Below are 24732 nucleotides of genomic sequence, written 5' to 3' on the forward strand. Positions count from 1 at the left end.
TGTGTAGCTATCTGGGAAGAAACGCAGAGGCAGCACAGCTGAAGCTGGGAAGGGCGAGCACTGCCCCCTGGCTCCTGTCCCCAGGCTGGGCAGAGCCCACAGGGTGGCTGCTCCCATCGCAACCCGCCCGACTCCTTGCCCCTGGCCAGCTGACTCAAGGAGGCACCTTCAGCCTCTGGGGGCAGCACGTAGGGGTAGAGTGTCTCACCCCAAATGCCTTGACAGCTACACTGCCCGGAAAGATCACCTGGGGAAATGAATTCTGATGGGGGTCGAAATCCTTAGGAAATCTTCAACAAGGGATCTCCAGCCCGGCGTCCTCTGGGAGACTGGCAAACCCCAGTCCAAACCCTTGATGAGAAACATTCAAGGCTCTTCCTCCAGAACCCAAGGCCTGGCCCGTGGAAGGTGTGAGCTGCCACAACACTGAAAGTGCTAATGACTTAACACCTGTTACCAGGAGGAGGGTGCCGGGGAGCATCGGTTAAAATGGACATCTACTGCAGTGGGGAAGGACACTATATTCAGTTTAATTAAATAAAATGTGTTAAGTTGGTGAGTTTAGAAAAACACATCTGGACCAGCAAGACCCTGGGGGAACCAAGAAGGTGACCTGAATCTGCAAGCTTGCACTCGTAAGAGTGAGGTGAGCTCACCCTAGCGCGAGGCAGACTGAAGTGCACAGGCGCCTCCGGGCCCTCCTCATGCTGCTGACTTACAACGAAAAAAGCTGCACACACGGCCCGAAGAAGCGGGGGTGCTGGTGAGGAGCACCACAGGGGGCAGTGCTGTCTGTTCCTGCTTTTTAACCATTTACTGAGTCAGTGCAGCAGGCGCTGCTCCGTGTATTTCACGTGTAATAACTCACTTAATACCCAAAGCCAGCCCAGCCCATAAGGAAGACATCGTTCTCATCCTCATTTTACAGATGATGAGACGGACACAGAAAGGATGACACACTAGCCTGACCTTACACGGCTAAGAAAAGACAGGCAGGATTCAAACCCAGGCAGAAAGGCATCTGTGCAGCCACCGAAAGATGAAAATGCACTGAATGCATGAGATGGAGAACCTGCTTTTAGGGACTCACTGCCTCTCCCGGGGCCCCGGCTGCCGGAACCACTGCTACATGGAAGGAAAGCAGGCCTGGAGGATGGCAGAGGGCAGTCCCGGGGCCCCATGGAGCACATCGGGGTGGCAGCACCTCCACAGGGGCAGGGCTTCCCACGGGGCTGAGGAGAGCTAGGAGGGAGTGTGGGGTAACGCCGCCCAGACTCCTGTGGTGGTGGGATGACTGTCATCTCGCGGAATCTGATGAGAAGACACCGCAGAGGGAAACCGGTGGGCAGAGGGGACAGGGCACCCACTGGGTCAGTGTGCATCCAGCTAAGCCAGCAGAATACACGTTCTTCAGTCCTCAGCACGGCCCCCAGGACACCCCTAAGTCCACCTTCCTCCCTCGGCTTGACCACTCCATGTTCACCGAGCAACCTTCTGACCTGACTTCCAGGAACCCCGATGTCTGAGAGTGGGCATGCCCGACACTGGACGTGAGTATTCTTATCTCTGGGAAAGGACAGCATGGCCCCAAGGTAGTGCCCAAGTAAACTGGCAAGCAGACGTGCCTCTTAGCTCACATGACTCGGGCAAACAGTAGTCCTCTGCCAAGATGTGTATGACTATCTCTGGGGCCAAATAAGAACAGCCAGTTTGTGAATCTGAAAAAGCTGGGACCAAACCCCGGGTCCAAGTGGCCCAGTCCAGTGGGTGCCAGTCCACCCACATTCCCTCTTAGTGACTGCTACTTAGTGTCTGCTGAACGAGCAGATGAATGAATGGGTGCACAAATCAAAACCAAGGGAAAAAAGCATCATAAATTCTGAACCAAATGCTGCAGCCAAGAAACCAAAAGGACAGATCAGTTGGTTATTTGGCCCACACAAAGAAGTTGTGGGTTTCTTTTTTTTTTCTTTGTAACTAGATATAAACATCTGAAAACCCAGAGTTTTCACATGAAAGTCTGAATTTCTCATTTCTTTTATAAACTCAGTCTGGCAACCCAGAGTCCATCTTCCCACATGGCTACGAAGAGCTGGAGCTGAGTGGTAGCTGCCCCCTCACGTGGGCTACGTCCTCTCCACCGCACCACAGTCCACACCACTCCCTACTGTGCACCCAGACTCCTCCAGCCTTTCACAGTGTTCTTCTGGCTCTACAGGTATTGGGTTTGAGAGCCCTGGCCTAAGCCAAAACCTTCTGCTAGGCAAAAGGTATGTCAAACCCATGGTTTTCCACCTTTATTTTGCCACAAAACCCCAATGCAGTATGTCAGCTAGATAAAAGGTAAGCATGTCGGCTAAGACAGGGATTGGGAAGAGTTCCAGAGCCCTACATCCCCCTAACCCTCTTGCCCAGCCCATTCCTAGCAGTCTTGGGGGCACCACAAGACACCCCTGAATCAGTAGGAAAAAATCCTCTAGTGAAACAGGTCCAAAGTCTCACCAGCAATCCACGTAACCTGAACTTCCCTTCTTCATCTGTCACGGTGTCTTCTCCATAAATACTGCAGTCGTTCTGTCCCACTGCTTCCACGGCAACACCCTGTTCTGGTTCTCCATTTAAGGAAGAAACTGTACCATAGCAACTGGAGGGATAAGACAAGAAACAGAACATGACGTTCTCGTGGTTTTCTGAAGCACACAAAAGAGTTCAGGGGAAGTGTCCTGCACTTACCAGCGATTTACAGTGCAAGACAGTTCAGTGGAGGACGGTGCCCCAGCTGACCCAGACAGTTCCGTTCTGGCCATGGCACTTGCAAATCGAGCCTTCCTGCCAGAAGGCTGTCATCAATTTCTCTTCTTGTTGAAATTTTAAGGGATGCTCCAGAAAATTGTAATTTAAAAAGGCTAAGCTTTTATTTTATTCCACTTTATTATATTTCTGTTACCCTTTATTTTAAATAACGAAGCATCCAATAAAATGAAAATAAATCGCTTCCCCTTTCATTCCACCTTCATATTCAACTGAAAATGGTCCATTTTTCTAAACTTGCTCCTTCTGATTAATCAATCTTTGCCTCAAGTGCTTTTGTAAACATGTATAAATATACGTGTCCGTGTGTCTGTGTGTATAAATGATACTAGTATTTGTATAAATCATCTCTGGAAGTATTCAGAAACACTGGAAAACCTAGGCAGCTGGGAGACAAGGAAAGGAGGGAAACTTCACATTGTATATACTCTTTCAACATTTTCAAGTTGTACTCAAGTGAATGCATTTCTTCCTTTCAAAAATTTAACTCACATTTCAAACATTTTTTAAAAAATAGAAATTTTTAGGAACTAAATGAGCTCTCACAGGCTGACTGCAAAATAGGAACCTGGTGACTCGATCAACAGTTTGAGATGTTTGAACAAAAGAGCAGCAGTTAAAAATCTGTGGACCTCGTCTCTTACTTCCCTTGTCTTCCAAATAGTCACGCTGAAGACCAGGGTGGGTTTCTAGGTGAACCGGGGCCGGGGACAGAGGGGAGCGGGCGTGGCTGCTCACCTGTAGGCTGTGCGGTAGCCGGTGATGGTGATCTTCAAGTTCTGTCCCTCCTGCACCTCAATCATTTGTGAGGATGGCTCGAAGCGGAACTCCTTCATCATGGGCTTGAAGTAATACTGGCCGGGGCTCTGCCGAGAGACCACCGCAAACTGAGCCTCAGCTGCAGATCTCAATGTGGCTTAAAAGGGGGCAGCTAAAGTCGTGATGGACCAGAATCGGACCCCAAGAGCACCAGGGCTTCCAGGACAGACAGAAATGGTAACTCTAATGCTATAATAAATAGTTAAGGTGACAGCAACTACAGTTCTAATATAGCTGTCATTATCGTGTGCCTACAGTAACTCTTCGGGCTAGACATAGTTTTAAATTTTACGAATGAAGTAACTGAGGCTCAGAGAGGTCATGTTAAGTTGCTTGAGATGACACAAGAAATAAGTAGGAGAAGGAAGATTTGAAGGTGTGTGTGCATCACTGCACAGCATACACCTCACTGCCTGTTTACGACATCCCTGTGACAGTCACTTTATTCCCAGGACTGACGAAGTAGCCAAGGAGATGTAGCCACTCCTGAGTCCCCACCATTCAGGGCCTCATCTAGATCTCCAGTGGAAAAATGGATGCTATCCTCCCACCACGGGGAGCGTGCTTTGCAGGAGAAACACGAGCTCACCGCCGAACAAGACTCGGCATTATTATACACAATCCTGTGGTGAAACAAGGGGACGCCCAAGCCAGGAGCCGCTGTGGCCGGGGTAATTAATTACATTGTCTCAGTGACAAGTGGGTAACCAGAAAACAAGACATGTGTGCAGGAGGGAACATGAATCGGCAGCGTTAAGTTCTGGTGAGAGCAATCCTCTAATTACGTCTGGTCCCCCAAGAAACATAAAACACTCCACGCTGGTTTTCTGTTCTCACGTTGTCAAGCAGTACACAAGTCACGAGGTGTCCCGGGCTCTCTTGGGGAAGACAGGCGGGCAGTAAACTACAGGACACCTTACCAGGTTTGAGAAGGTCAGAATGCCATTGTCCTGAGTCAGGAGGTTCGAACGAAACACACCACCGCTGAGGGATAAGAGGACCCCGGGGAGGGGCTGGTCATCTTCAGCTTTTATCTGGGGGGCAACAAAGGAACCCCAGAGCAAGGTTAACTCCTATTACCCATGAAGGGAATATTTCACAAGAGGTAATTCTTAATGGACTGTTTTTCTTCTATTGTTATTCACTGGAAGGGAGAACAAAAGGTCTGTTCTTCATCTCCAGGGTAACCAATGTTAACAGTTTGGTGTGCAGCCTCAGACTACTCTATGCCCACACAAATGTCATCAACATTATGGCTACTGCTGGCGGACTTGGTGAGTGATGTGGTGGGGTTGGGGCGAGGCTAGGAGGTAAGACAGAAGCGCCCACAGAGCTGTACCATTCTGCAGCTGTAACTTGCTTTCTCCTCCCTCAGCCGTTTCCCCGTTTTCCCTCCCCTATCGGTCCCCACAGATCAGCCTCACTGTTTCGGAACAGCTGTGTCTCACTCTACAGCAGAGGTCGGCAAACCACAACAAGCAGGAGTTTTGTGATGGAGAAAGAGAGACGATCTGAATGTCCCCGAGCGTGTGTCTCTTTGTGAGCTTAAGTGTTTCTCTTTTTCCGAACAGTCAGTTCCTACGAGTGGAATTGTTGGATGTGTGCACTTGAAATTCAGAAAGAAACTCCCAAACTGCACTCCAGGGTGGCTGTAACCATTCCAGCTCTGTAATTTACCTATGCGTGGGAAAACACATGCTCGCCAAAAAAGGGATAGCGTCTTGATTATTGCAAATCTAACCCAGCGTTTCGATGGTAACTTCCTCTGCATTTCCCCAGTCACTAGTGAAGCTGAGCATTTCCTGTATGTCTGTTAGTGACTTGTATGACTTCTGTGAATTGCCTTTCATATCCTTTGTTTATCTTTTTTCTGTTGGGCCGTCTTTTTCTCATCAATTTTAGGAGTTCCTTGTAAACTGGGGATATTATTTATGGTATAGATATTTCTTCCCACTTCCCAGTTTGACTATTTTTAAATTTGGTTTAAAATGCATTCTGCAATATAGAATTTTCATTTATTATGGACTGTGATCTGTCTTTCTTTTCCTCAGGCCTCTAGGTTGAAAATATTCATTCTCAAGGATCTCCAGACTCATGCCGTACATCCTACAGCATGCTTCTTCCCAAGAAGGACTGAGGGAAGAAAGAAAGACATCAAATACCACTGTAAGAACACTGCGTCCTTCGACAGAGAACAGAGTTGAAGATGAAAGCTTAAAATACTTGCCAAAAGGTATGCACACAAGCTAAAGGCAACAGCTCTCCAAATGACACCATGTGAGAGAAGCCAGAAAAAGAGGACGATCTGAATGATTCCATTTATATAAAACTCTAGAAAATGCAAACTGACCTACAGTGACAGACGGCAGATCAGACGGGTGGGAGGGGCAGGAGGGAGGGATTACCAAGGGTATGAGGAAATTTTGGAGGGTGATGAATGTGTCCACTACTTGGATTGTGGTGGTGTTTTCACGTCGAAACTGTCAAATTATACACTTTATGTGCAGTTTACTGTATGTCTATTATGCCTCATAGAGCTGCTTTTTAAAAAACATACGGTGTTACCTCAAAGCTCACGCCTGCCAAGGCATAAGCCTTAAAGTCTCCTATGGTTCCTTCCACTGCAGTCAAAACGTAGCCCTCCTTCTGTGAGGACACGCTATATTCCAGGTCACTATGCAGGGGCCCAACGCTGGATAAAAGAAAGAAATGCTGGAGATGGCTTGGCTTCAGATCCTGCAGGAAGCATCACCCGCCCCAAGGAAACCTGGCTCCCCAGTGTCTCTCCGAGGCTCCCCGATTGGTCCCAAGCAAATGTTGCTTAGTCACAGACTTACCTATAGGCACCTTTGTCATCAGTAAAGACTGTGATCAGGGGTGAACTTGCCCCCTTTTCACTGATGACAATCTCAACTCCTTCCAGCTCTGGGTGGATCTGACCTTCTAGAAATAAGCCTGCTTTCCCCTGGATCTCAATCAGCTTCCCTGGGCAGCTTTCTAAAAAGGGGGAGAGAGAAACAGAAGAACAGGGCTTAGAGGCAGAGGGGAGGGAGCCTTCTGGTTGGGGCTTCCCATTAAAGAAGGGCCGAACACTGAGAAACTGGAACTAGCGCGAGGAGGCGGTTGAATATAACCAGAATCCTCGATACTTGCAATGGCCCAAGCCTCTCTCCACCAATGAAAAGACCTTGTTCAGCTGCCAGGAACGTTAGCAGGCACGGCAAACAAAGGCTGGGTTTCCCCTTTCCTCTCCCTCGGCTCTCACAGGCCACAAGTGAGGAGACAAGCTGACATCGCAGGTGACAACCTGTGAGGCTGGACCTCAGAGGACCCAGCACGGAAGACGGCCCCAGACAGACTGCCTGCCAGACACCTGCACTCTTCAACACTCTCTTTCCAAACATGCAAACGCTGAGGGTTTAGTCAACCCAGAATGCCAGAAAAAGCTACCGGTAGCCTAAACATTCCAGTGGCAATCACTTCTGGTTATCCAGGCTCAGAAAGACCCTCCCATCACCCCGACCAAAAAGCAAACATCAGGAACAGCTCAGACACGTGAAGACATTTCAGACATTTTGGCAACTGATGGTTTTGCCACCTCCTGGTGTCAACTGGAAAACAGCAAGGAAAACCAAGTCCTTTTCCAAAAAGACACCCCAGTTCTCATAGTGAAAGTTACTTTTACTGATTTAGACCTTTCATTCATTCGCCCGTTCAATCACTCATTCACTGACTCATCAAACAGTAACAACTATGTGCCAAAGGGGACTGAAGGTGCCTTGCAAAGACGGTTTCACTGTAACAACAGCACAGCCCACAATTTTAAATGCAGGGAAAGGACCTGCTGCAAAGGTGTGTCATCGGCTGAGTTGACATTTACCTCCACTGACGGTGGCTTCCATGGAAGGAGGATAAAAGAGCAGCTCTTTAGACGAGGGTGTGACAGTGATTTTCTCTCCGGACCTAAAGTCATTAAGATACATCAGTGGGGCTCCCCATCAGGAAGGGTATTGGGACAGAGGACACTGCAGGGAAAGCCCAAGAGCGCTCACCGTGCCCAGTAAGAGAAGTCGTAGGAGAAGGGGCCCTGGAGCTCGTCCACCATCTCCTGCGCGGGGGGCTTGGTCCTTCCCCCGCTGCTGTCCTCCCCGCCGTTCTTCTCCCTCTCCTGCCTGCGGCTCTCGATCCCCGCCAGCTGCTGCTCCCTCCGCAGCTCCTGCACAGACTTCAGGGGGCCGAGGACCAGGGCGGGCTCACTGTCAATGGAAGACCTGGGAGAAAAGGGTGAGCAGCCCCGGAGGTGAGGCCCCCTCATCCCCGCAGCTGCGGGGAATCGGACGTTTCTGCGAGCAGAGACCATCAGTTAAAAAACCGAGCACCTCACAATGCCACCAACCGTGGCACAGTCTTCTCCTGTTTTGAACAAACTAATAGTTAAAAAAAAAAAAAAAACCTGAACTTCTTTGCTGTGGTGGCAGTATCTGGTAGATCTGGGCTGGCATGAAATACCACTGACTTTGTGCCTTGAAGGAAACTTGTGAGATTTCCCGTAGGACATGGGATTCTTTCCACACCACCATCTCTGTCTTTCTTTCAGTCTTTATTGAGAAGATACCCTGCTAGAGAACCAGGCTCTGGGGACAGTGTGAACAGGACAGACAGCATTCCCTATCCCCGTGGGATCCACACCCGGATGCCCTGTGGACGAGGCAGAGAATAAAAGAGAAAAATGACATCAGATGGTAAGTACAATAGAGAAAAATAAAGCAGCATGGAAAGATGCAGAGCTGGGAGTCAGGGGCTATCTTTCATTAGGGGCTCAGCCAGCGCCTTTCTGGTAAGGTGACACCGAGCCGACTCGAAGGAAGGGAGAGAGGGAGCCACGTGGCTCTGGTGAAGAGGGCCTCAGCAAGGGGGCAGCAAGTGCAAAGTCTTGGAGCCTTGGAGGCAGCTCCCTTGGCGTGCTTGCGAGAGAGCAAGGAGACCAGGGTGGCCTGGGCAGAGGGACCCAGGAAGAGTCAGATCAGGTGTCAGACTAGGGCTTTGTAAACCTTGGTGTGGACCCTAGAGGGGTGGAAAGCCAGTGGAATTTTAAACAGAGGAATGACAGCATCTCTACTGTTAAAGATTACTCTGACTTCTGCATGAACAACACACTGTTATGAAGCAACAGCCAGAAAAGGGAGGCCAGACAAGAAGCTGTAGCAACAACCTGGTCCAGACAACAGTAGGTCGAACCAACATACAGAGGCTAAGTGTTAAGAAAGGGCCAGGTGATGGATGTACAGTTGGCCCTCCATTTCTGAGGGTTCCACATCCAAGGATTCAAACAACGGCAGATAGAAAATATTTGGGGGAAAAAAATTTCAGAAAATCCCAAGAAGTAAAACTTGAATTTGCCACATGCCAGAAACTACTTACATAACAGTGACATTGTATTTACAGCTATTTACGTAGCATTTACATTGTATTAGACGTTGAAAGTAATCTAGAGATGATTTAAAGTATACGGAAAGATGTGCATAGGTTACATGCAAATACTACTCCGTCTTATAAGGGGCTTGAGCATCCTGGGATGTGGGTAACCACAGCGGTCCTGGAACCAAGTCCCCATGGATACCGAGGATTGTACAGCTGAGGACTTGCAGATGGACTTGTTGGGTGTGGGATGCAAGAGAAAGAAGAGTCAGGGACAAACTAGAAAGATGGAGCTGCCGTTTCTGAAACAGGGGAGACTACAGACTTGGTCTGTGGAGGGCGACAGACCACCAGGAGTCCAGTTTTGATCTGGGGAGTCCAAGATCCCCTTTACAGATCCCACCGGTCATGTCCAGCTGAAGATGCGTTTCATGTAACCTCAGCTCAAGCAAACAAAACAAAACCCTTGTGCAGTTACAAAAATAAACTTAATAAAGACCAAAAAACAACATAATATGGAGTCACTACTGGTAAAGATATGAATTTCTAGTCATACCAGTAATTCACACATTCCAAGCAGGAAAATAGAAAAAGACATTATTGCTCCAGCACCAGGCAAAGAAACAGGAGAAACTGAACCAGTCCTTCCCGTAGAAACCCCGTCCCCTGGTGAATATGTACCCCATCAATTCGGTCAATAACCCAGGGCTGTCCCTGACACCTCTCCCTTCCTGACCCGACGGAGTCAGCCTATCTCCACATCCCATCAATTCAGTCTCCTCAACACTGTCCGATCCATCCACATCTCTCCATCCCCACTGCCACCAGCCCGGCTGAAGCCCCATCATCTCCCACCTGGACCCCTGAATGAGCCTCTGCCCCTCCCTCAATCAACTTCCACTCTTGGATCCCTTCTACCTGTTCTCCACTCAGCAGCCAGGGGGACCTTTTTGAAACAAACAAAAAAGTGGTCCCTCTACTTAAAATATGTCAGAGTGTCCATGGGACAAAGCTAAGACCCGTAACATGGGCTGGCCGCCAGCAGCCTGTCTCTCCTGCATGGACCCCAAACCCCCCCAAAGTCAGATTTCAAAGCACTTATCGCAGTTGTAATTTTACAGCTTTGCGTGTGACTCTTGGATCACTTACTGTCTGTCTCCCCCATGAGACTGTAAGTCCCACGAGGGCAGGGGCTGTCGCCTACTCCCAGAGCCCTAAACACTGAGGAATCTCCATAAGTATATTCTGCACGGGTGGACAGGTGACAAGGAGGTGGACAGAAAGATGGAGACATAGCTGGAAAGGCAACTTCAAGTAAGGCAGGCTGGGAGAAAGTTACTCAGATTTCCGTTCTCTTTGACAAAGACAATCATGTTGTCAAAATGCTTTCTTTCATTTCTTGAGAAAATTAGAGTGTCAGGTGCACCCACCACACTGAAAAAATTCCTCGCAAAGGTGGCATTCACATGAACCCGACCTTCCGTGAGGGACTGCCTTTCACATACTCACTCGTGACCCTTCTCATACAAGGTGGCAGGGTCTCATGTAAAGATCCTGAGAGAGGATCTAAAGAAAAACAGGCAATTCTTTAGAATTTGCTAAAACACTTGAAATACAGTGAACAAACCAGAGATTTTTTTCCCTTAGCAAAGACAGGAGGTGCAAAGAGGCCAAACAGAAATTTAAGACACTGAAACGAGCCGTCAGAAGGCTCTTCCTCATCCACAGCTAATTCCTGAATCATAAAAGGAAAGGATCAAGGCTGTTGTGAATTTACGGCTGTATCATATAAGTGTAAGAGGGAAGGCCAGTTGTATACACACCCAGAGATAACAAATCAAAAATGGTTTTCAGAGCGTGTATGACAGGAGTCCCCCGGCCCGGGGCTACCACCCTCCCACCACGTCCCACCGTGGAACACTAGCCTTACTTGATGGTCACGGTGACATCCATCATCTTGTCAGTGGTGATGGTTCCAAGGACGTGGTGGCGAATGGCTGTCAACGTCAAGATACTGGGTGAAGACCTATAAATCAGAGAAGTGGAGAGAAAACACTGCAGCATCACTTCATGGTCCTCAAAGGATCACAAGCAACGCCCTTTATGGGCGACCTTCCTGACCCTGAAATACACTACCTGAAATCGTTGTTAGCGCGGCACGAAATAACACTTGGAATGCACACAAGTGCCTTAGAGGGTAAACTGATTCTCCACTCCGAACCTGCACACCTCCAATTCCCAGTAAAACCCACCAGCATTTGTCAAAATTGAAAAAGGGTTAGACTTGAGCTTGAGGAATTCCCATCAGCAAGGGCTGGAGGACTCAACACACATGATATTCAAACCACTTCAAAACCACAGCCTTCCATCCTGGGTTTACAAAATTCTCAGGAAAGAGATCCTATCTTCGTTTCCTCTGTAATTGACCCACGTGCCTACAAGCCCTTATCTAGAAATTCTCTTCAGTGCCTAAACTTGCCACTTCCAGAAAAGACATAAAAAACTCCTTTGTTTTCAGAAATGACTGAAGAGGAGAATGGCACTGACTCTCCTCCATGGGAGGCACACACGCCCCACAGCGCGGTCAGCACCCAGCTTACGTGTCATAGGTGTAGAATGCTTGCTCGAACCGGTGGCAGGAGCGAGGGGTCACCTTGTACACGCCTGCAGCCAGGAAATCAAAAGTCATTTTCAGAGAAGGGCATCAGTTACACCGAGCAGTTCCAACATTTGAAATCCAAAGGCAGTGCCTCTCACTTGAAGACTCACAACGTATCACAGACGTGCAATATGGTGTCAGAGATGCCTTTTCCGTGGCCCACGATGGCTTCCTGATGACCCAATCCACGTAAAGGCCCGCTCATGAAGTCCCTTCCTACAAGTACTCCTCAAAGGGGGCATGGGGCAGGGGAAGGCCCAAAAAATTGTGAAATGATTGCAGAAAACACTTTTTACACCATGAGCTCATGCAGGGTAACACTCAGATTAAGGGCATATGATGCCATTTGCCAGAAGAGCACAGTTTCAGAAAGGAGCAAAGTGTAACATTGAATTCTCCCAAATGTGCATTAGCTGACATTTTGGCTGTGTGACCGAACTGAAACATGAAATTAGTTCAAATAACCTCTGCTGTTTCTGTCACATGGATCAAGCCCCAGTACAGTTACTAATAGAAAAAAATGATGAGGTTTCTCCATTCATTTTGTTTGTTCTTAATTCGACAAATATTGACAGAGCACCAGCACCTGCTTGGGCCACGTATTGTGCCAGGTGCGGGGACACAGTAGGAACAAAACAGATGGGGCTTCACATCTACAGAGAGAGAGAGAAGTGTTTGACAGCCACATGGCAAGAGCACAGCGGGGAGATCCCAATGACACTGGAGGTCCAGCGTCCCTGCGGAAGTAATAGCTGAACGAAGAAGTGATGGGCGGGCAGCACAGCTGGGTGGAGAGTGGGGCACAAAAAATGTTTGCCTGCCCCTTCTCCTCATCTTTCTGCCTTAAACATAACCGGTTTCCTAGGACAACAGTAGGCACCCTGAAAACACAGGGGCAGAACATACAAGGGACAGGACTAAAAGAATCACAGAGACACCAACCCTAAACTAACATCTACCAGCTGCTGGACCCATGCCTGAAGCCATGTGCTACCCGACTCTGTTACTGAGCCAAATTAACCCCTACTTGTTGATGGTTCTTTTGTACAGATTTTGTTACTTGCAGCCAAAGGCATCCTAATAAAACACAGGATAGAGTGGTTGGAGCAGAGAGTAACAGATAGAGCTAGATTGTACAGAAGCTCAAGGTCTGACTAAGGGTTTTGTATAGTAGTCCCCCACATCCTCAAAATATACATTCAAAGACCCCCAGTGGATGCCTGAAACTGCAGACAGTACCGAACCCTGCATATGTTTTGTTTTCACCTGCACTAATATGGGTAGGTAACGTACACAGCATGGATATGCCAGACAAAAGGATGATTCACATTCCTGGGCTGGACAGGAGCAGGATGATGAGAGATTTCATCATGCTACTCAGAACCATGCCATTTAAAACTTATGAACTGTTTATTTCTGGAATTTCCCATTTAATATTTTTGGACCACAGTTGACCACAGGCAACAAACTGTGGAAAGTGAAACCATGGTTAAGTGGGGACAACTGTATTCTACCTTGAGAACCAAGAGAAGTCACTGAATTATTCATCAGGAAAATGCAAAATAAAACTACAATGAGATACTACTTTACACCCACCAGGATGGCTGAAAAAAAGACAGACAGGCACAAACATCGGTAAAGATGTGGAAAAACAGAAACCCTCGGGCATGGGGGCATGGCTGATAGGAACAACAAATGGCAAATATAGCCTCTTTAGATAATAATTTAGCAGTTTCTTTAAAAATTAAACATATATTTATTATATGATTCTCTTTCTAGGTATCTACCCAATAGATGTCCACACAAAGACTTATACACAAATATTTGTAACAACGTTATTCGTAACAGCCTTAAACTGTAAACAAGTCAAATACCTATCAACTTGGTGAATGGATACACTAAATTACATATCCATGCAGTGGAGTACTATTCACCAATAAAAAGGAACAAATTATTAATACCTGCTACAACCTGGATGAACATCAAAAATACTATACTAAGTAAAAGGAGCCTGAAGAAATACCAGTACTATGTAATCTCATTATATGAAATGTCTGAGAAAAGGCAAACCCATAGAGACAGAAAATGGAATACTGGCTGCCTGGAGCTAGGTATGGAGATTAACTGTAAACATGCATGAAGGTTATTACTCAGGTGATGAAAATGTTCTAATCTGGATTATAATGATGGCTGTACAATGTGGTATATTTACTAAAAATCATTGTATTGTTCATTTTAAGTGGGTGAATTTTATGGTCTGCAAATTGCATCTCAATAAAGTTGTTAACAGAGAGAGAAGCCACTGAAAGATTTTAAGCAAGATGGGAGATGATCCAATCTTTATGCTAAAAAGATCATTCATCAGGAGAGGTCATGGGCTGATGGTGTAATATTTTTAGAAGTGAAAGGGCCCAGTGGTCTGGACCCAACTCAAACCCAAGAGATGGGGAACCCATGCCAACCCCCAGCTCTAATTCTTTGGGTAAAAACGTGGCTCCCTCCAGAGGAAAGAAAAAGGAAACGAGTATGCTAACCACAACCAAAATTGATAGCTTGATGCAAATTGAACTGAGGTAGGAAAAGTCGCCTTTAAAACCACCCTCTGGTACCTTTCCATTTCTCTAACTCGTAGCACATCAATCCTCCCAGACTCACCAGGCTTGGACAGGCAGAATCGGTTGACTCCTTTGGAGAGGTTATAAATCCCCACGTTCTCAGGTCCATTTCCATCCTGATAAAATTCCTAAGGGACCAAAGCCAATACAATGAATTACTAGGGGAGATGGAGACACCCAGATGATTAATAATATTTGTGTTTCTGAACCAGTCATCTGTTTTGCCCATTAATCATTTGAACAGCTGGGTGCCACAGGAAAATTAAAAACCTTCCAAAACTTCCAACAAAAACGTGCTTTTTTTTCATTCAATCAACTAACATTTATTGAGCACCTGCTATGCAGTAGACCCACGGCTGGGCCTTGGTTGCTGACACAGCTCCTGTTTCCAGGGAGGGCTTACATTCTAATATGGGAAGAGAGAAAATCCATGTAGTCAACAACGAAATCGGCAAGAGTTCAGCCAGGAAGAAACAGAGCTTAGAGGGAAATAAACAGGGAGCAGAACAGAAAGGGGCTTCCACTGTAGGGGCTTCTTCAGCTTGGCCTCAGGGCAGGCCCCTCCTGAGCAGGTAGCAGTAGGGCTGCAGCCTGAATGATGAGAAAGAGCAACTACGCTCAGTTCTGGAGAAGATGCAGCCTCCCAGGCAGAGAGAAGAGCACGTGCAGAGGCCCAGAGGAGGCAACAAGCCTGGTGTGGAACTGGAGGCAGCTGGTGTGCGGGGGCCCAGTGAGCAAGGCGGAGGGTGGGAGGAGGTAAGGTGCGAGTTAATGAAGGGACTACTGGCCATCGTCAACAAATATGGATCTTAGTCTAGGGGACATGGAAACCCACTAGCGGAATTAAGGGGCAGAATGATTTCCTAAATGTCCATTACTTATTCTCAACTGGATACCAATGGACCCATCTCGTGTAACAAAGCTGTCTGTTGAACATCTGTAGTTGAGCAGTTACAGCATCCAACTGGCACTGGAGACACCAGTTTCAGTTCCTCTAGTGTCTCACATAAGCAGTCACTTAATTGCCATTTGCCTCCGTTCCTCCACTGGGACCTGACAGTGACATCCACCATTGCTTAAAGTCAAAAAATCATATAAAGTTCATGACTGGGCCTACACAGGTGTTCCCCTTCCTGAAACCCACCAGGTACACGGCTAACCCAGCCACAGAGTCCACAAGAGAATAAGACCCTGTCTAATACCTCTGTCCTCAGTCGCACCGTTCATCAATAACTGTGCATGCCAGGAAAACCTCAGACATGGAAGAGGTTTACTTAAACCTCACTACAGCCCTGGGGAGTGAGGATTATGATCTCAATTTTAGACGAGAAAACTGAGGCTCAGAAACATTCACTGAACTTGCCCAAGGCTATGGAGCCCACGTGCTTTGCACTACATCAGCGGCTTCCCCCGATCACTAGTGAAAGCTAGAATTTAATGTGGACCCAGGACAAGGACCTCTCCCTAATAAAGGCATCTTTGCACTAAGTGGCTTTAAATGCTTCCTGATGATTCTCTCCACAGCAGGTGGGTGGGTCGAGGGGCAGAAGAGGAAATCCAACTTGACTGTGCCGATAACACTCTCAGCACGCTAGTCCTGCTCGCTCTCCAAAAGGCGAGTGCCCTTCCAAACAGAAGATTCCTCACAAGCCACACATACCAGAGTGATGGCATGAGAAAGGGAACATCTCAGCATGTAGCCCGTCTGCCGGAACTCAATCGCGGACACATCGTCCTCCAGAACTTCCACCTCCAGACTCTTGTTCTTCCAGCACCAATCTTCATGCATGATGCTTACTGGAAAGAATGCAACGCAGACACACACGTGGGCACAGAGCACACCACCTCCCCAGGTACCCCGGAAAACACAGTGACAGTGAATTACGTGTGTGAGCGTACACACATACGTATCAACACATGTGCAAGTGTCTCAGCTGTGCTGAGCATAAGTAACTGCTAAAGAAAAACTGAAACCAATGGCCATTAAAATCACCAAGAAAGAAATTCAGCTGATCCTAAAGACCAGGCTACAAGTAAGCTATTCAGGGATTGGCAAACTTTTTCAGTAAGGGACCAGAGAGTAAATACTTTCAACGTCATGGGCCACGTGGTCTCAACTATCAACTCTGCCTTTGCAGCACACAAGCAGCTGCAGACAACACACAAACGAATGGGCGTGGCTGTGTTCCAATAAAACTTTATTTATAAAAACAGGCAGTTGCCCTCGGGCCACAGTTTGCCAACACCTGACAAAACAGAAAATATAATTCCCCGGCAAAATGGGCCCACTTTATAAGCTATTCACTGCCAGCAGCTCCAAGCTGAACTCTGACAGGGCAGAAATACAAGCAACAGGCAGCTTCTGGAGAGGGGCAGGGGGAAGAGCACCGGAGTTGGCCAGCACTGCTGCCTCCCAGGCGTCACGCGAGGGGCTTGACAACCCAGATCCCATTAGCCCTACGTTCTGCAGGAAGGTTCTATTGCGCCTGTTCTAGAAGAAGAAACTGACTCTCAGGAGATCAAGTAACCTGCCACACTCACCCAGCAGCCAGGTGGCAGAACACACAAGTGGAATTATTTCACACTCTTTTCCGGCAGAAAGAAAGAAATGAAATGGCATGAGGCGCACCGTGTGGGGCGTCCTGATGAGGTGGCAGTCAGTTCACAGAGCCTCGACTCCGGGGTTACTGCCCAAAGCTAAACGATGCACATTCAGGGTCAAGGGGCAAACGAGAGTTAACCGGGTAAAGCTGTGCAGCTGGGGTACAGTTAGAGGGCCGGGTTTCATAAAGTTTAGAAAGACGGGAGGCATGAGGCCACGAGAGGCCACCTTCGGCTCTTACTTTTGTATTTTCCAGGCAGCACATTGTCAAATGTGAAAGTCATGGAGTTGACGGTGCCGGAGAGCTGCAGGCTCCGCTTCTCACCCTGGCGACTCATGGACTGCAGGGTCACCAGCAAGTCACCGCAGGTGTCTGCAGAAAAGAGATGCGGGGCCTCATCCAACTGCCTCTCAAGCCCCAGCACCCATTCGAACCCTCCCCCCCGCCTGCTGCCTGCCACCGCTCAGCTCCCGAGGGGCAGCGCCAGGAGCGTTCCTTCAAAGCTAACATGCATCTGCTTGCTTCTAAGGAGTCTCTCCCCATGCAGGTCATCCGTACCAAACAAGGGGAAGTAATATGTATGGAGCACCAACAGGAGCCAGAGGAAGATAAGGTGATGAAACGTGACTGAATGCCCGCTTCATACCAGGTACAGAACTAGGCCCTTTATCATCATCATCATAATTTTACATAGTAATTTTGCTAGATTTATATGGCTCTTGCTGTGTTCCAGGTACTTCTAACAGCTATACATACACTAACTTATTTGATCCTCATAACAACCCTGTAAGGCAGGTACTATTAACATCTCTGTGTTACAGAAGAGGGACTCAAAGCACAGAGTGGTTAAGTAACTTACCCCATATCACACAGCAAAGGTTCAAACCCATGTAGTCTGGTTCCAGAGTCTGTGAATGTAACCATTGTGCTACACTGCCTCATGACATGACCGTATGTAAGCATCATTAAAACCTTCTGAGGGCAGTAACAGTCCCATTTGACAGGAGAAAAACTGAGGCTGGCAAGTTAATGCTTAGTCTCACACTGGTCAGTGGCAGAGCTGGGACTAAAACCTGGACCTAATCCCGTCTTCAGAGTCAGAGGGAAAAAAAAAAGAAACCCACACGTTCTTTTGGGAGCCAAAGCAGAAATACTCCCAAGAGAAATGTTTCTGGTGATGGTGGCGATTATTCAGGAAGAACTGTACACAACATGGACTCTCAGACACCACTCCCCAGGAGCAGCTTCCGCTCTCCCCTTTGATGAGGAAAAGCTCACCGAAATCCCACCTCTGCCTGCCGACTGCTCTGAACTCTCTGTTCTTGCTTTCTATTGACATCTTACCCAAACAAGAGACTTTCCCAGAAACTGATGCCAAAAACTGCACAAAGGCCACATCCATCACAGGCCTGTCAGTCACAGCCAGAAGCAGCGTCTGGGGTTTCAACGTCAGCCCAGCTCTGGTCTCCGCCTCAGGAACCATCACCTGTGGGACACGTGGGAAAAGGTCAGTGGCTGCATCAGGACTGCCACTCCCGGGCCTCTGGGGCACCACCTGAGCCTAAGGCTCAACAGATTTCATAGGACAAATGTTCACTCCTAAGCCAAGTTTTATAATCACAACAAATCTGCAAACAGCCTGTGTGAAGAAAACATGCTTCTAATCAGCCATGAAACACCAGCCTTCAGCAGTGGCAGCGTGTATACAAAAGCACAGCGGGGCACACGAAGCTGTCACAGACCATGTGTACCCTGGTGGAAACCATACTAGGTCCCAGGATCTGTTCCTGGCTTGAGGTCACCGGTTTCTTTACTTTCCTTTTCTGATATTTCATTGTTAGTGTAAAGAAATGCAACTGATTTCTGTATGTTAGTCTTGTATCCTGCTATCTTGCCAAATTCTTTAATCAGCTCTAGTAATTTTTGGGTGAAGTCTGTAGGGTTTTCTATATATAGTATCATGTCTTCCACATATAGTGACATTTTTACCTCTTCTTTTCCAATTTGGATCCCTTTTATTTCTTTTTCTTGTCTGATTGTTATGGCTAGGCCTTCCAACACTATATTGAACAGAAACAGTGAGAGCGGGCATCCTTGTCTTGTTCCAGATTTTAGCAGGAAGGGAGGTCACTGGTGACATAAGCTATTAATTTGTGGATGTGACATGGATAACCAGCATGGAACTGGGCCATTTCTTCTCCCCTCTCTTCTGCATGCCTTCCTCAGGCTCCCAGGATAGACTGGGAGAGGAGGCAGTGGTCGCCTTCTTCATCCCTAGTAGAGATTACCCTCCAGAATTGCCCTTCCTTGGAAAAGTCCCTTATTGTGCCTCTGAAAGGGACTCCAAAGGCTTGTCCATGTGGCCGTCACAAGGAGCTGGCATCCTACACAGCATGCTGTCTGTGGAAGCAGGGAGAAGGCTGTGCCCCCACCCCATCTCCCCGGAGCAGATCCAGGCGGCCCTAGAGGAAACGCTGTCTTAGAAGGACGCTTCCAGCAACCCCCGCCCCCCAACCCTGCTCTTCCCCAGGGAGAAGCAGAGGCTGACTTGCTAGACGAGAGCCTGAGAGCCACTGAGACATGGTCTCAGCGTGGGGCCATTGGACCGACCTCTGCTCCTGTCTGGTCTCTTACCTGTTGCCCCCACCCCCATGCTCAGGCCTTCACCCTGGCAGTGACACGACAGGCCAGAGTCTCCAGCTTCTCCAGCTGCCTGGGTGGAGAAATCAGGTAGTGCCTGCCCAGTATCTACAATTAGGAAAAAGGACACTCCACTGTGGTTTCAGGGCCCAGAAGCCCTGCGCTGTGGAAGTTTCTGAGCTGCTGTGAAGGAAGAGTTCACTCTGATCTCTTCTGGGGACCCAAGGATGTCCCACAGCAGCCAGAACCTGAGAAGGTGGCGGTGTGACCGGCAGCCTGACACTGAGCGCTCGTAAGCATCGGGACTCGAGAAGAGGAAGAATGTTGCATTGTTTCTAAGCCGGCTGCTGTCTGCTCTACTAACTGTGACATGCAGAAAGCTAAAGATTTCACAACGACAAGCTGGAAGTGGAAATGCACCTTCTCTGACCCCATTTAACCCTTTATAAATATTCACTTTTTTTTTTTCAAATATCTTAAACAGAACAAAACTCGTCATACCTGGACTTTGTAGGTCCCTGGTTTCGCTTTAAAACAAAATGATCCCTGAGCATCTGTCTCCACAGTGACCAAAGACTTGTCCTTGTCTTGAGAGGACAGGACAACTTTGTATTTACTCATCTGCTTGACAGTGTCAGGGAAGCGGATGATTGATATCTGGCCGCAGACGCTGAACCTGCAACGAGGGACCGTTCACGCCAACATGAGAACTCAGGCATCACAGGAAAGGCACTTAGCAACCAGAACTGCGCATGCCTCTTCCAGCCCTCGTCCCTGAGACCAGTTTGACCTTAATGAAGAGACGGAAAGGCAGCCCAAATGACCCCAGTTGTAAAAGCAACCTTCGGAAAGAACAGAAAAGGCAGAGCGAGGGCCCAGGGCGGGGCTGTTTGTGTGTTCTGGGTGACAGCTGGCCATCCCCCACTGCAGAAGCGATTTTCAGACAATCTGCGGATGATAAAAATGTTTCAGGCAATTGGATCATTGACGATGCAGCAGCCTTGAATTGAGAACATGGACTAGTCCTTAAAAGAGCTGTAAGTTGCCTAAGAAACCGTGGTATTACCCAGGCGATAAAACAAGGCAGGGTTATCAAAGACGCCTTCCTCGCCTGTGATTATATATAATGCATGGATAAAAGCAATCTGAGAGACCTGAATAGGAACGGTAATTAAGTTAAAAAAAAATGCGAAGCTAAAATTGAACTCCTTAGGAGCTAGGAGCCACAGAAAGAATTTATAATTGAAAAGCCCTATTAAGGTAATGACTCAGACGGGAGACTGCAAATGAGCAGAGTGTAAAGGGCTACAAGGCGCACCTCGAGGAGCACATGAAAGGCGCATCCGTTCACTGATAAAGACCAGCAAAGGCCGGTGTCTTCATTGTTAGTCAGCTGATGTGTTACAGTGTAATAAGGTACCACAGCTGGAGGCCACAATTGTTTCTTCAACTGCCTAAAGGTTATATTTTCTAATCTTAAAGGGAATCACTTTAGATAAAAATCAGCTGTTATTTCTGACAGAAGGAGAAGAAGAAACGTTGGATTCAATGTTGGATAATTACGGGGTGCACTAGTGATGGCACACCCTCTCTGCTGCAAAGGAAAGACCGTGGAGGGAATCGCAAAGCGGTGGAAGGCCGTGTGTGAGATCCGGGGGTGATGGAAGCACAGCCGCTTCTCTCTAGAGGGCAGGGACCAACCCGGCCACAGGGGCTCACGCTGGACCGCAGGGGGCAAGATGACATCGCCCTCGGACCAGGTCACACCCGCCACCTGCTGTGGGAGGGGCCATGAGCTTAGAATGGTTTTCACACCTTTATCTTCACACTTTTAAAAGATTAAAAGGAAAAAAAAAATCAAAAGGCGGCTATTCCATGACATATAAAAATGACGTGAGATTCAAACATCAGTGTGCGCTGAGTCCCCCTGGAACACAGCCACACCCACTCATTTATGAACTGTGCTGGGTTTTCCCAGAGACCGTTTGGACCCATGAAGTTTGAAATATTTATTCTCTGGCCCTTGACAGAAAAAGTGTGCCAGCCCCTGATCTAGACTCAGAGGTATGCCTTTTGGTTCCCTACTGTGCACTTTCAGAGATGGACAGGACGGGCATACCCCGATGGAATTATTCTCAAGGACCTTCCGTAGTCTCTTGATTTGTATATACATCAGGGGGATGTCCCTTATTTCTTCCAAGTTGAGCCTCTTTGCCTGAATTTTAAATATTTTAATCATACGATCTCTTTTAGCTCATATTCTCAACTAAAGAGAAGTGGTCAGTTACCCTAGACCTCAAATGTATATTGACTTAGTTTAGAAAAAGAACTAAAAAGCTGGTAGGAGAGTGTTTTAATACATTGGAGCCTCAAAACTGACTGGTATCAATAATTCTTTCATCAGGATTTACTACATTTATGGAGAGAAATTAGTAATTTTGCTGCATAGTGACACAACTATATTCTCATTGACATTTGGACGTTAGTCAGAGTTTGTTTTTCAAATAAATTAAGAAATAATTTTTCCAAAAGGAAAAAAAGAAAAAGTAAGAAATATCAATGAATTAAAAGGCAAATGTGCTATGTGGGCTGGAAGGAAAATGATAAATTTTTCTAAAGATGCTCAACAAATGTGGTTTTTCTTTCTTTGACCCAAACAATCCATTTTAAAGAAGAAAATAAATATAAAATTAAACATGTCCCCATCTCTGTGATTAGTACCTCCTCCATCTACCCAGATGCTCAAATAAAAAACCTGGGCTCTGACAGCATGAGGCCTGTGAATTCTAGCTCTGTATTACCAATCAAATCCACCTACCTCTCCTCTGTGCTCCCTCCCCCACCAGCACCCTAGTCCCAGGTCCCAGCAGTCACCACATCTCCTTCAGACAACTGTCACACCTCCCATTTACTCCCTCCATTTGGCTTCCCTCAGATTCATTCTTCACACAGCAGTCAGGAGAAAATAAAGAAAAAAAATTCCTTAAATGCCCAGATCCTCATGGCTCCCTTGCTGATAACTCTTCAATGGTTTCCCACTGCATTTGGGGAAAGCCCATCTCCACCAGATGGCTACAAGGTCACGGAGCTCTCCAGCCCCACGGACGCCCCCAGCCATACTGGCTGTCCCCCACGGAGCATCCTTGTCCCCTCCAGGACCTGGAGCACACTCCTCCCACTGCCCTTGAGGTCCTTCACTCAGCTACCTTCTGGCCCTCCCGGAGGTCTCAGCCACCCAGGAAGGCCTTCCACAGCTCCCACTCTAAATGAAGTCCCCTCAGAGACCCTGATCTCTTCCCTGCATACCCCATAATTTACAATCACAAATGTCTCGTCTCAAGTTTGTCTCCCCGATAAGAGGACAGCCCCGCCTTTGTAATGTTAGTTTGGTTCACTTTGTACACTCAGCATCTATCAAAGTGCCTTACCGGGAGTAGCTGCTCAGTTTATGAAAAGGAGGAGGGAACATTTAAGTCCAGGAATTCCTGTCTGAGGCTCCACCAGGACAGACTCAGTACCAAATTCCACGGATGATCTGCTTCCTCACCTCCCTTTCAACACTGAACCCCTGACCTGGACCCTGCCACCTGCCTACAGAAAATGGTCACCACAGCCTCCTCACTGACCAAGTACATAAAGCATGTTTTCAGGGCTCAGCTCCTGGACCTGCCTGACCGTTGGGAGGTCATTCCTAAAACCCACCGCCCCAGGTTCTCCTGAGGTCACCCCTCGAAGGCTGACATTCTACTTCTAGTCTACTGATCTAATTCCACCTGCTCTTACATATTCAGGATTCTGGCTGCCGCCTGCTGCCTCACCTGCAGGTTTACAACCGATCCTCACACCTGCTGGAGAGTGCCACCTAGCGGGCCTACAGACCCCTGCAGCCAAAACTGAACCCTCGTCCTTAACTGGCTCCTCTCCCAGTCAAAGCCCCGCAGTCTGGGAACCGAGATACTTTTCCAATGTGTCCTTGACTTCCCCATAAGACAGGCTCTCATCAACTCTATTTTTGTGTCTCCTTAGCCTCTGCCTTGCCTCTCCCAAGGTCTCCTTCCACCAGACCACCAGAGTGGCTCACTGAAGACAAAAATTTAACCGTGTTACCTCCATGTACACGACAGTTCACTGGCCCCTTGACTTTTCTCCCTGGAGGAGAAAGACCCCGCCTTCCGATGGGGATGTGAAGAGGTTCTCTGAGATCCGCCCGCTTTGTCCGCCCAGTACTTTATGCTCCAACAGCACCAAGCACTGCGCTCCCACCCACATCGTGCTGCTCGGAGATGCCTCTCTCCAAGCAGATCCTGCCCCGTCCCTGTTGAGGTTCTGTCTAGCGAGCATCCAGTGCTGCCTGGGAGAGAGACGGCAGCCTCCCCCGTCCACAGGTGACACACGGGCGAGAGATCCGAGCTCTGACTCCAAGGCCGGGGTTCTCTGCATTAGACGGAGTCACTACATGATAAATCTATAGAAATCCCACCCCGGGATGTCCCCCCACAAGTCACAGTAAATGAGGACAACAAAGCAGGAGAAACTTACAGAGCAACTTACAAACTTTCTCAACCAGCTGTACCACCTTCCAGTTAAGCCAAGGAAGGCTCCACAGATGTGAAGTCAGACACAAAAGATCTTTTTCTAACTTAAACACACTTTAACTCTGAAGGAGGGCAATTTTCTTTGAGCATCCATCAATTATCTTCATTTTTAAGATTCAACACTGATCTTTCTAAAGAAGCCAGCCTGGATCCCAGCAGGTGCCTGAGACTGCATGGGGGTCCTTGGCAGAAATGCACAGCCAGACGGAAGGCGGTCTTGTTCTCCCCTGGCTGCCAACGCAAGCCCCAGCCCCTCCAGACCCACACACGACCACCTTACCCTGTGGCGATGATGTCAGCCAGCTGAGGCGTGTTGGGTGCGATTTTGATGGTGACGGTTTCAAAGAAGAGGTGCTCTTTCTGCGCATGGATGGTGTATGTCCCAGTTGTTATGTTCTCCAGACGGAATGAGCCATCAGCTTTTGTTTTGACTGTAAAACAAAAAAACACGCCAACACGAGATGAGCCCAGAACAACTGCAAATCCCTCATCTGCGTGAGGATACTTGAGACAAAAAGCTGGCCTGTTTTCACAGAGTCACTGAGGTTCTGTTTCCTTTCCATTTCTCTCTG

General features: G+C 47.9%; 1 protein-coding gene across 1 annotated transcript in view; it reads right to left on the reverse strand.

Moving 5' to 3' along the window:
* Positions 1-24732, reverse strand: part of LOC105073774 (BOS complex subunit NOMO1) — a 51294-nt gene that overhangs the window by 9765 nt on the left and 16797 nt on the right. Inside the window, exons 11-25 of the mRNA XM_010961132.3 lie at positions 24441-24591; positions 20067-20241; positions 18270-18411; positions 17166-17297; positions 15983-16119; positions 14363-14450; positions 11649-11712; positions 10979-11074; positions 7683-7901; positions 7511-7593; positions 6468-6627; positions 6196-6322; positions 4551-4664; positions 3550-3677; positions 2503-2644 (exon numbers count right to left, since the gene is read on the reverse strand). Of these exons, the coding sequence (XP_010959434.3) occupies positions 2503-2644; positions 3550-3677; positions 4551-4664; positions 6196-6322; positions 6468-6627; positions 7511-7593; positions 7683-7901; positions 10979-11074; positions 11649-11712; positions 14363-14450; positions 15983-16119; positions 17166-17297; positions 18270-18411; positions 20067-20241; positions 24441-24591 (1958 nt within the window). The remainder of the gene's footprint in view (positions 1-2502; positions 2645-3549; positions 3678-4550; positions 4665-6195; positions 6323-6467; positions 6628-7510; positions 7594-7682; positions 7902-10978; positions 11075-11648; positions 11713-14362; positions 14451-15982; positions 16120-17165; positions 17298-18269; positions 18412-20066; positions 20242-24440; positions 24592-24732) is intronic.

Source organism: Camelus bactrianus, chromosome 18, assembly GCF_048773025.1.
Source record: "Camelus bactrianus isolate YW-2024 breed Bactrian camel chromosome 18, ASM4877302v1, whole genome shotgun sequence".
In the NCBI taxonomy this organism is placed as follows: Eukaryota; Metazoa; Chordata; class Mammalia; order Artiodactyla; family Camelidae; genus Camelus; species Camelus bactrianus.